The sequence below is a fragment of the Melanostigma gelatinosum genome (assembly GCF_949748355.1).
Source record: "Melanostigma gelatinosum genome assembly, chromosome: 6".
Taxonomy (NCBI): Eukaryota; Metazoa; Chordata; class Actinopteri; order Perciformes; family Zoarcidae; genus Melanostigma; species Melanostigma gelatinosum.
In genome coordinates, this window is record NC_136639.1 from 6,840,742 (window position 1) to 6,853,212 (window position 12,471).

The 12,471-nt window shown below is 43.9% G+C and overlaps 1 protein-coding gene across 2 annotated transcripts; it reads right to left on the bottom strand.

Annotated features, from left to right (window-relative positions):
- Positions 1 to 378: 378 nt before the first annotated feature.
- On the bottom strand, positions 379 to 12,027 carry LOC306778862 (uncharacterized protein). 2 transcript variants are annotated; one of them, XM_079270580.1, is made up of 12 exons: positions 11,967 to 12,027; positions 8,976 to 9,548; positions 5,039 to 5,086; positions 3,972 to 4,016; positions 3,456 to 3,758; positions 3,056 to 3,088; positions 2,839 to 2,904; positions 2,350 to 2,439; positions 1,863 to 2,099; positions 1,572 to 1,688; positions 1,354 to 1,454; positions 379 to 1,194 (listed from the first exon to the last, which is right to left on the bottom strand). In XM_079270580.1, exons 1-11 carry the CDS (start codon positions 12,009 to 12,011, stop codon positions 1,392 to 1,394), a joined length of 1,620 nt encoding a protein of 539 aa, XP_079126706.1. In that variant the 5' UTR covers positions 12,012 to 12,027; the 3' UTR covers positions 379 to 1,194; positions 1,354 to 1,391. The 2 variants fall into 2 exon arrangements, with proteins under 2 accessions (XP_079126706.1, XP_079126707.1); XM_079270581.1 differs by lacking the exon at positions 3,456 to 3,758.
- Positions 12,028 to 12,471: the final 444 nt, after the last annotated feature.

The following is a 12,471-nucleotide window of genomic DNA, read 5'->3' on the forward strand; positions in this document are numbered from 1 at the left end:
TTTGAAGGATTCAAAGTGGCTCCACAGTCTCATCTTTATTGCCTGCTGAGATAACAGAGATTCTGTCCCTTTAGTGATGAGACATTTCAACACAAGTATACCCGCCATTCATCACACCCGAAAACCAAGCTTGAAATAATATTATATAATATATAATAATATACCTAAATCTTATGCTACCTGCGCACATTTTATTTTACCAATCATTTGTGATGTAAAACAGTATTGCGTAACCAAACAATAGTCTTTTATAGAGTTGATGTTGCATTTTATATCCTTAAGTTTAAGATTGCTGCATTTCATTTTGTGTGTGTGAAATAGTAAAATAAGTAGTCGTGCATCACATTGAGTTACAGCTTTATTTAAAAGTTGGACCAACATCAGTTAACAGTAATCCTTTTCACTAGATCACATTACATTTCCCCTCCAGAGCACAGATGTTGAACACAAGACTGTAGCACATTATATGGTCTATACAAAATGAATGAAAAAAAGTGTAGGAAAAAAACCAAAATTACCTTAGCTCATCCCCTCAGACTGCCACGTTCCAGTGGCCATAAAACCTAAAACTCTAGCATCACACTAATCTTAGCATTGGCACTTAGTTGAGGCAGAGAGGAGAACTGGGGGACAGAGAACGGGACATAAATGGTGGCAATGTAGAAGTTTGTGAGAGTGTCTTTGAGGGTTAAAAGAGCCTTTAAAATGTGAAAAAAACAAGAAGTCCCTCCCACCATATGAACATAGGCCCAAGTACAACTACAGCCACATTCATGGACACTACAGTCTTCACCTGCATTGAGTATGCAGTGTTGAAGCCGAAGTACTGGAGAGATGAACAGAAATATCAGGCGCTGCCATTTACCTTGTTTTTGGAATCTCCATCTCTCGAGGACGTCTGCTGCCACTCTTAATGCAAATTCACTGTAAGCGTTTTTGGGGAAGAATACAGATCTTAAAAAAAAAGTAGCCACAATGTGTTGGTTAACATTACTGCACACTTGTGACAACAGCCCGTTCTGCTGCCTTGAATGCAGCGGGGTTTTGGCATCTGGTTTGGTGTTCAGACAGGAACCGGGGCCAGAAAGGCACTTCAAAGTGTGGATGACCTTTTTAGATTTCCATGCATAAGCCCTAAAAAATTAACAAGATCAGCTGTAAAGCTTTGAGTCCTCCAAATGGCCAAAGGGGAATCTGAAAGACACGAAGAAGACATAGGCCTGGTTATTGGCTGCTGGAAGTAGTTTAAACTGAATTTAAAAAAAGAAAAGGATTTGGCAGAAGGTCAGAGAAAAACAAAATGAAGAAATTTGATCAAATCTATGGGATAATTCAATATTGCGAGAAACTTACAAAGACAAAAAAGATCTTCCGAGTTGTATGATGTGAATCTAGCCCTCAATGGAGACCTCTGGAGCAATGTGTCCATTCAGCGACGCCTCCACGGGCAACTCCTGAGCAGCAAAACAGACATCAGACGAAGTTAGTGCGCTGGGAATTCCCAACATTGACAGACAAACATCTGATGTATGACAGCAACAGTGACGTTTCTATTTAAGCGTGCCTCTTACAATTGAGCTGAGTTGCACAGACTCCACAGCGAGCTGCATCTGACATGGTAGGTGGCAGATTTCTATCTTAGGCTCTTCTGACAGCACCTCCAAACATATCTGCTCAGCACTGGTGTCCTGGAAAGGAAAAGAGGGGAGAGACAGGTGGTTAGAACGCCCCACATACTCTTTGGATAATCAGAATGAATGAAGTAAGTAACACAGGAAGACTTTCACAATATTTTCATATAATGGTTTAATATCATGCGTTTGTTTATTTTTAACTAATGCTGTCTGTATACAGTAACTCACAATGACCATTTCCTCTGCAGGGGCAGCAACGGGCTCAGCAACGGGCTCAGCAACGGGCTCAGCAACGGGCTCAGCAACGGGCTCAGCAACGGGCTCAGCAACGGGCTCAGCAACGGGCTCAGCAACGGGCTCAGCAACGGGCTCAGCAACGGGCTCAGCAACGGGCTCAGCAACGGGCTCAGCAACGGGCATCACGTCCATAGATTCTGATTCGGTGTTACTCACTTCCACAATTTCCTAGATATAGCAAGCAGAGAGAGGTGCCTGTTAAAAAAGCTCAACACAAAAGTTTCACAACTGGATAATATGCAATAAACATGGCAATAACATCTGGAGCAACAGCTCATGTTAGCTTTGCCGTTTTACCAGGAAACTACTCTGATCATAGAGGCAGTTTATATGAAATGTCAATTTTCTTGAAAGATGTTTGCTTAATATTCGTAACAATTGCAGCAACTAATGATTAATTCCTGTCTGCGGTTCTTACCGGCTGGACAGCAGCAGACTCTGCAATGGCGACATCTGCTGCTGAGAGAGATTCTGTGACAAAGTCATCAACCACGGTGTCAGCAAAGCTCTGTGTGGAGAGATGTAGAGAAGAAGATAAGATCATTTTAGGATTTTCAACATACCAACACACACACACGCACACATGACAGAGACTTAATTGAATGAGGGGAATTAATTAGCAAGCATCCCCGGAGAAAAAGGGCAACTGAAGCCTCTAGTTATTTTAAATTGTTTAAAGCAGAGTGTGTTTGCAACAATGTCACATATTTAAGATAGGGATGTTGAATTAGTATCCAATGAAATACGTATAAGAGATCCTAATTGTGACAAATTACAGTTTGCACATTTTTTTTACAGCATAACCCATAAACTTCCGACTTCAGGGTGATCACCATCTAGAATGCAGTCTCCCAAAAAGTGGTCATATAACATGTGGAATCAAATAGTTTGAGTGTTTAGGTTTTACCTCTTTGACTTCAGTTACGAGGGCTTCAGCCTCTTCTATCGGAGCCTCGGGGACGGTGTCTGGCACCTGCGGACACAACAGATACCGCCATGTCAATATTCAGCAGAAATTCCAAATTTCTACTTCTGTATTAATATTTACACAAAAGAAAACTTGTTCATCAAAAACTCCAAAACAAAGCCTCGAGCAAGAAATGCCTCTCAGAAAAACTACTCACCACTGGGATTTCCACACATGGGGCAGGAGCATCCTGTAATAAGAAATAGCAGGAAACAGTATGTCATTCGTCTTTGCTGTTAAGTTTGAAAGAAATTGTATTAATGAAGAACCGAGCCAGAAAACAGATGTAGCCGTTGAAGAAGCCGCTTGAAAACCTAACCAGTGAAAAGATCTTTTGGAAAGGATTTACAGCAATACTACAGATTATTAAGGATGAGAAACGTTCACACAACCACAACTGTTTGAACCACATGCAACACACATGCAACACACCATCACACACTAGAAATGTAAAAACGACGGAAGTCAAAATGCACTTCTGCATTTTGTTCGTGGCAGATAAAAGAGAAGAAAAAGGGTTTGCGAGACGAGGAAAGTAATTTGTGTCAACGTGGCACCTCTGTGACAGCAACAGGCTCAGCGAGGACTTCTATTTCAGCTTCATCATCTTCATCCTCAGCTGGGGCTGCAGGACTGGCGACAGCTTCAGTCTCCGGTTCTGGCTCAGGTATCTCTGCAACAACCGCCTCCACTGATTCCACCAGTGTTTCTGTAACCACTTCCTCAGCAGGAACTTGGTCACGTGTCGGTGCTTCAGCCGCTGGTTCTTCAGTCGTTTCAGTTACGGGCTCTGGTGTGGCGATATCCTCTGTGATAGCCACCTCGGTCTCAACGGTCTCTGGCTCGCAGACACCATACGTCTGCACATGCAAAATCAACACGGCGGCACACATTGAAACACCATGCAACATGCAACAGGGGATCAAATGGGCAACACTTCGTCCATATAATTGATCAACAAGGTTTTTCCTCCTGGGCAAGAATATAATTTGGACAAAATGATAACCTCCCATGCACGATGGAGTCTAAAGTGGAATTTGAATCCTTGCTGTCATAAAGAAGATCAGTAGTACCTGTTCAGTCTCTGTGGTTTTGATTATATTCTCCTCTGTCTGAATCTGGAGAAGGAGAAATAGAAAAACACACTGAAGGAAATGGATGCATTGGTCGATGGATGGACACATGAACATAAAAGCAACAAGACAACGGCCGTTTAACAGGCTTAACAACAAACAATGGAGATTTTCTGCACTGAATATAACCTACAGCCTTAAGTAATCTTCAATGGTCAAATCTAACCGATTATGCTCGCCTGGGTTTCTGAGGAGTTGTTGCTGAATTGCAACTTTCACAGCAATTGCAACAGCTTTATTAACTGCAATTTTAGGTTGTTTCGTTATTTTTTTGGCCAGTGATGAGCATCAATACAGTCATTTATGTTATTAATGAGTGAAAACAAGTTGTTTTTTGTTTTTCTCTTTCCCTGAAAACATCTGGAGAAGGCGAGCCTGACTGCGATCAGAGTGCTGTGTTGTACAAGAGAATGAGCCCTATGAAAAGTGTGGCTGTTATTTATAAGGTGTGAAGCTTAAGTCATAGAAACACTTTTCTATTGAAGGAGTTGTCTCCTGTCCAGGTACTGCTCCTAGGAACTTATAAAACATGAGTGGAAACTCTGAGTTACTCTGGTGTAATGTATGGCATCTTCTGCAGAACTGTTTTTGTTTGACATATGAAACCACATGCACTGAAATGTGTTAAAGGCAGTTGTGTTTTCTGTACTGGATGAATGCACTGCATTGTGTTGTATGAAGGGGCTGCATGCTTAGCTTAAATGGCCTCAAAAAAAAAGAAGAAACTTCTGAACATAGGCTCAAGTACAACTCTGCATTTAACCCTTACTAAGCAGCAACCAAGAAGCAACGTGGGGTTCAGTGTCTTACTAAAGGACACCTCAACATGCAGTCAGTAGCGAATCTTATCTGTCCAGGAAAATGAAACACGACCCTATGTGTGAAACGTGTCTCTGTAAAACGTGTTTCCAATAACCAAAACAGGTCTCACTAGAAATGTGTGTGCGTGTACGTGTGTGTGCATGTGTGTGTGTGTGTGTGTGTTGGGGGGGGGGGGCTGTTTTTACCTCGATCTCAACAGGGGCTGCTACTGGAGCCTCAGCTGGGGGTATGGCCTATGAAAGGGAAACAAAAAAAAGAACTTACTTCAGAAGTCAACAGAACAGTTATACTTCACTCTTTTTAGGGAAGGACTTGGGTGAGAGTGTAATTTGAGTTTCGGGTTTAGGGGGAGGAACATGCATACATCCTACAGGAATGTTACAACCAGTTGCATATTGGGAAGAAAGTACGCCCATCTCTCGCCCCTTCTCTAAAAGCCAGCTTCGAAGAAAAAAAAAAAATATATATATATATATACCTCATTAAACTACCTTCCTCAAAATGCCTACACAACTCTAACTACAACATCTTTTATTATCTTTTTTTACTTCACAAAATGCGACGTTACTATTATTACTTCTATAGAAATACACACATGTCCAGTTAATGACAGAAGGCACCCATATTTTCCTAATTTTTCTCTGCCAGGGCGATTTTCCTATCGATTTGTTCTGTAACAGTTGGCAGTAACCTAAATGGCCACTGGCGGCCCCCACTGTGCACCCAAGTGTGTTGAGCCATAGTGGCACGAACAGGGAGCAGGGCATGAATAATGCAAATCTTTATAGACCAACAGTGAATTATTTACACTGTCTTGTACCAGCCTGTCTTCAATGTAGGACAGGTCTGGTGCACAATGGCTGCTACTGCAACATCACCAAGTCCATTTATCTACAGTCGTTAGAACAGAGTGAAAACTCTCACAGAAGACAGTTGAAACGCTTGTTGTTACGCTCAAGTTACTTGACCATCTCCACCTCTTTCTCTGCACTACTGGGAGGTGAGCAATTCTCTTCTCCAGGATTTTATTAACTTCTGAACCAAAGCCAAGTGGGCAAAAATGTGCGCATCGTTGAGATGAGCAAATATAAACTCCAGTTATAGCCTGGGAGGGACGGTATAGGGGAGAGGAGGAGGGGGACTATAGGCCTTCCTTTGCTCGACAGGAAATCACACACATAAAGCGAACACACACACCCCCAGTCTACCCCAGTCCCAGAACACTTTGTACCAAACTGATCTGCACACAGATCCTGCCTCAACAGTCCTACTAAGAAACAAATCCAGCTCAAACCAAAGCCGATCTAGAAACAGCCACCTTTTATACAGACCATTTTACCACAGAGGACACGGTGTACCTGGACTACAAATATAGAAAAAAATAAATGGTCAAACACTTTGCATAAGAGGAGTCCTCAAATAGATGCAAAGCAAAACAAAATGAGCGTTTTGACTGTTCTCTTTGCAAAAGTGTACCGTTAAGCTAACAAAGCCCTATAGAGACCAGAAGACAAACACATAAAAAGTTGGAAGGAAATGAGGGGAGGGCTCCTCCATGTGCGGACACTGGTGGGAGGAGGGGTGGCTGTCCCCACGTGCTTTGCCACAAGGTGATCATTTTTTCAACCATGTCTGAAAACGTCAAAAGTATCACTCCGCACATCTTTGTCACCTACAGATTTCTCAAATGTGAGAAATAAAAAACATGCTCATCAATCATTTTTAAAACGTGCTGTAATTTGCATAATTGTGAGCAAACTGAAACCTTCACCAGACAAATACCAAATAGAAAAAGGCTAAACCGCACAACTACACATACACCAACAGGTGATCAATGTCCCAACTTCCCCCGTCCCGTCTCCTCCCAACAAAGACCAAATGATAAGAAACAAGGACAAAACTGTGTGTGCGCATGTGCTGGGAAGACGAGTTAATTAGGGGCCCATAGGCCACATAGGAGGGAAGTAGGGTGGCAAAGACAAGAAGTGAAAGAGGGAGGCCAGAAGAGGGGGGGGGGAGTATTGAAAGGGGAGACAGAGAGGAACAAGTGGTGGGAGGGAAGGAAGAGTGATGAGGGAGTGAGGGACTGAAGGGGGTAGGGCCGACTGGTACAAAATGTTCAGTCTCACCAGTAGCCGCATCTGGCGCCTCAGGCCACAGAAAAATGCAACGCACTCGGTTCTGTTGGTGGGTTTAAACTCACCTGAGTCTCCGTAATGACAGCCAGAACTGGAGGGGCCGGCTCTCTTTGGTCCCAAAGCCAGCTGAATACAAGCCCCATGTATGCCCGCTCTGATTCTATCAACTATTGCCCAACTCTTCTAACGGTGACCAACTCTATAGCCTGACACGCGGTGTCACTGACTGAACACTTTCTTGCAGTACTGGGGCCACAAGTGTATAAGGCGTCTGTGAGCAAAGTGTCATGAAGTCAAGATTGAGAAAAGCTCATTAAAACAGAGCAAGTAAAACATTGCTTGCCCCATACATCAAAACTGCTACTGTATGCGTTTGTAATTTATAGCACCAGCATCGACTAATGTTCAGTTTCGCTAAAGTGCACGAGTGTTTGTGAGCATCTGAACTGAATCTGGCACATCTGCAAGCAGTGAGGGAGCAGAGACGAAGCGAGGCAAGAGGAGAAGCTAAGGGGGGACGGGTGGTGAGGTGGGAGGGGAGGGGAGGGGAGGGAGGGACAAAGGGGAGGAGGGGTGGATACTGCCATAGCTCAAGTATAAAATGGGCTGTCCACCTCCAACAGAAACCTCTTTATTGGTCTTTTATTGCTGAGTGGGTAGACAATCCAAACCTACAACTAACCATAATGTACATGCAAAGCGAATGAGATGACCCAAGTATTACTGGAGGACAGTGTAACACCGAGTTGGCGCAAATGGCCACCGGGGCTAATGACACTTCCTGTCTCCTCTTACACCAAACCTGTGCAACAGGCTGTGCAAGCTGTGCATGTTGGCTGCATGAAGCAACAGTCTTGCGAAAAGAAAATGTATAGAGTTTGAGGGTTAAAAAAAAAAGGTGTTGGGAAATTGTTTCGTGGTATAACTTATGTTACAAAGTTGTGTACAGTAACGATATGGAGTTTGTGCAAAGAAATAGCCAAACACCATGCATTCCTCTAAATACAGAAGACAGACGCCAAGCTTTTGCATCTTACTCAGTAACTTCCATGACTTTAAATCTCAAACCAACTTCATTGAGGCCAAACATAACAAAAAACGGGTCACATCAGAAGTAGCAGATCAAATTTGGACCACTTTTCTTGCAGCACAATAATAAAAAGGAACGTCACTATAAATTACTAGATTTTAGAGAACCAAACTCCCCATCAATCGTATCCAACCAGCCTATTTTAAAACCCCGGCACATTTCTAATAATAAAGGCATGCTTCGTGACACAGCCATGTTCTAATGTAGGTGATAATGACTGCTGAACTGGCTCCGCTTTCCACCTCTTCGCTAAATGGAACGTGTTGTACCCTCTGTCTTCCAACCCCCACCCCCTCCCTTCTCACAGAACAAAGCCACAGCACATACTACGCGAGCTTACAGCATCTAAACAGCCACAGCGTATGAATATTGGTCATTTTAGATGGCATGCAAAATTCGAAATTTCTGGTCATTGTAATGTACAACAACATTATATATTGCATGTTGATGGTGGATTGCTCCCTTTAACGCCGTCATGCGCAGTAGAGTCACACAGAGAGCTGCGTTTACTAAAACCGAATGGAGCGGTTTTGTTGCCCAACACTACAGGGACTTGCGCATGCGCACTGAGCGCTCGTGTTGCTGGACATTCGTAGGTTAATGCAGGAAGAAGCCAGACTGACGTTGATGTGCCGACAGCTCTTTCTATTTTAATATCCAAAAAGATATCCAAAGAAAAAATCCATTTAATAATCACTGAAAAAGTAGCTCCATAACCTGAACATACAGCAAATATATAGACCTTTTCTAATGAGGGTGGTTCAGGTACTTATTGGTTAGTTAGTTTGGAAGTTTTACTGCTACGACAAGTTAAAGAAAGATTTTTACTGACTATGGGAAGAAATAAATAAATAGTGAAATGTCTGCATGTGTATGATACAAAGCAGTTCTTACCGCCGTCACTGGTTCTGGTTCAGGAATGATAGGTTCAGCCTCTTGCACTATCGCGGCTTCAACTATGGGGGGCTCTGCAGGTGTAGCCTCAACAACTGGTGGTTCTTCAGCGACCGGGGCTGGGACTTCAACCTCGACCTCTGCTGGAGTCTGTTCCAACAGCACAGCCTCCGTCTCTGGCACCGCTACCTCAATTGCGATGGGCTCTGCGACAGGCACCGAGACCGGCTCCTCCACAGGCACCGGGACCGGGACAGGCACCGAGACCGGCTCCTCCACAGGCACCGGGACCGGGACAGGCACCGAGACCGGCTCCTCCACAGGCACCGGGACCGGGACAGGCTCTGCGACAGGCACCGAGACCGGCTCTTTCACAACTGGTTCTGGTTTAACGATGGGGATCTTCACAGTGGGAACAACAATCGGAACTGCCACTGGCATCTTTACAGGTGCTGGAGTTTTGGCTGCTTTCTTTAAGAGTGCTGCAGGGGGCGCACTAACTGCAATCCCAGGACTCGCCTTGGCTGGTGGGTTGTTTGCATGCTGCTCTTCAAGGGTTCTCCTCTGGGCCTGCTGCAAGAGGGAAAACACACAAAAACATTTGGGTTAATGAATATCGTCTTGTCATAACAGTGGGAAAGGTTTTCATGCATTCAATTGGTATTTTACATGATATTTATACAATTTAATATGTTTAGGGTAACTTGACATTTGTATGTCAAAGAGTGTTAAACACTGATACCAAATTTACGAAAAGGTTAAGAAACTGAAGCAAATGGGAGTTTCGGGGTGTGAATGCTCCAGAGGCCCTCGTCGTGTTCAGATACTGGTGTTATAGTCAGTCAGCGGGCCATTCTAGCACATTTCTGTCTGCATGAATACCAGGCATGCCATCCGACATGTTTTTTCGGCTCCGGACAAAACCCCCTCGGGCTTCAATAGAGATTTTAGGAGTCCGCACCGCTACAGGGAGGGGCCGGGTAAATGTGAGTAGGCCCAGCAAAGCTAGTTAGATAATGGGGGCTAATTAGTTGAATCAGAGCCATCCTGACAGGTCTGGTGAAGCGGGGATGGAAACCGTGCGAGTCAGCAGCCCTGATGGGTGCCCCGCAGGCCAGACAGTGGGCCTAATCACGTTATAATCACGTTATAATCACGTTACAATCACTCCCCGAAAATGCTTTTGTTAGAGTGGCAGCCAGTTTGTGCCTAGGTCTGTGACTGTCCAGCTAGCCACCGTCAAAACAACCCCTCCTTTATCTTCGCCCTCAAATCGCTTGCCCCAAACCTCACTAACTGAGTGATGTATAGCTTTAAATCAATCAAGGTTGTTAATTGGGTTTCTCAGGCTTTGTCTATGCCCGGCCACTTGATATGCTTACATACAAAGAGGTGTGTGAGGGGAGCATTCAGCTGTACATCTTGAGGCTGCTACTTCCCTTCCTGTGCTCTGATATCGCTGGAGTTGGTGATAACGTCGAGTTATAAGTGACTTCAGGGGCTTTGATCCGAGTGTCACCGACTGACTCTGAGCGAATCAGGGAGATTGTGCAGACTCCATTCTGGCAAATCTAATGCGAGACATTCCTCTCGTCAACACACTACCAAATACAGTTGTGCGGTGCCAGAGAGAGGTTTTAAAGAAGGGGGGGGGGGGAGGGGCTGAGTATGAAGGCCACAAACTCATACACACATACCTAGAAGTCTTCAGTGTCTGAGGATAGGCCTCAAGTGAGCATATAGTTTCTAAAGGTGAAATTAGACGCAAACTATAATTTTCATTGGAAGAGAAGGCAGAGAACATCGCTCCTTCTCTTTGATGTTCAGAAGTAAAAAGTCTGCAGGCAGTCACCTCAGAGGAGTGGGGAGGGGGTTCGGAGTCAGATTTGTCATTTGTTATGCCATAGGCCTGCTGCTTTGGCACAATGTGAATTATCATTATTGATATTATGTATAGCAGTGTATCTTCATCAGGTGAAGTGCTGTATGTACTGTACAGTGTGTACTGTGTGCATGGGAGCTGGGGGGGGGGGCTTCTTCATGCTCGCAAACAGATTTTTTTTTAACACAATAGATGTTATAACCGTATAATATAAAACGATTTATGTTTAATAACAATAACCCACCGGAATATAATAACCTGCAATACCCATCCCATCATTTACCATTCTGTTTTGTTTATTTTATTTTTCCTACTGAGTTCATTTAATAGAATTCTATTCAGTGTATATACTGTGCATTTGTATTACTTTGTTTCTTAAATTGAATAGGTCCTGCTCTGTTATTTTATTATATTGTATATAGTGTGCATTTTCCATACCCAATATTTTATTTTATTGTGTAACCCTGTTTGCTGCTGCCACAGACAAATTTCCCCTTGGGGATGAATAAAGTACATTTCTATTCTATTCTATTCTATCCAGAGCGCTCTGGGAGCGCACGTGGCGCTCGAGTGTAAAGACAAGACGTGTACAATTCTCCTTTTCTCTAGAACCTTATTGCGGAGCCAGAAGCGCCTGAAGTGTCGGGCTACCGAAAGGGATTTCGATTAAATCTGTTTTGTATATTTGTGGCGCAGCCTTCAGTCTGAGCGAGATTTTACGCACAAAGATGGGAGCGCCACTCGGAGTTCAGAGCGTCTCCAGAAACGCAACAACATCGTGAAAAGAAAACGTCTCTCACTTTTCTCTTGATATTTCGATGTGCAAGTTTGCCACTCAATTTGATCACAGGTCCAAAACACGCGTTTCTACGTACCAGCAATATATTCAGCGGTATTTTGGGGGGTTAACAACAATAATAAAGAAGGCAGAATTAAAATAACTACTAAATTCGAAAACATTAGTCTACAAAAGTCCATTTTCGTCAACATGTTTCGAGAGGAACGCTGCCACTAACTGATTTGAGATAATTTTCCAATCAATACAATTTTGGATTTTATCGTGATGAGAATAAAAACTTAGTGAAGAAAGTACGCCTGCCACCACTTACCACCCTCCTCATGCGACGCTGGTTCTTCTTTCTCTTGCTGGGCATTTTGGTGCGTGCGGGTGAAAACAAGAGAGACCGAAAAAATGTAAAAAGCAGAGAGACCGCGACGACAAAGTGGATCTTTATCGAGCCCCCGGTCTCTCTGTTACCTTTGCATCGAACCTATGGGAGGACTGGGATGAAAGATGGGGGGCGTGGAGAGACAGAGAGCGAGGCATACACACCCCCACGTCACACACGTGCACGTGCACGACAGCTCAGTGAGATGACTGAATCGGAGTAGGGCTATGTTATGAAAGCATTCCAGCAAAGAGAGGGAGAGCGCCACGCCCCCTTTCCTGGACCAGAATTACGTTTTGGCTCGAGCACATGGCAACAACGACGCACATGCTCTAAAATGCATGTTTGTCATCTACTTTTTGTGCCCTCTGAGAGTATCTCATTGTCGTTTTTTTAACATGCAGTTCATAAAGCATGCTACACGTCCATTTAAATCATATGCTTG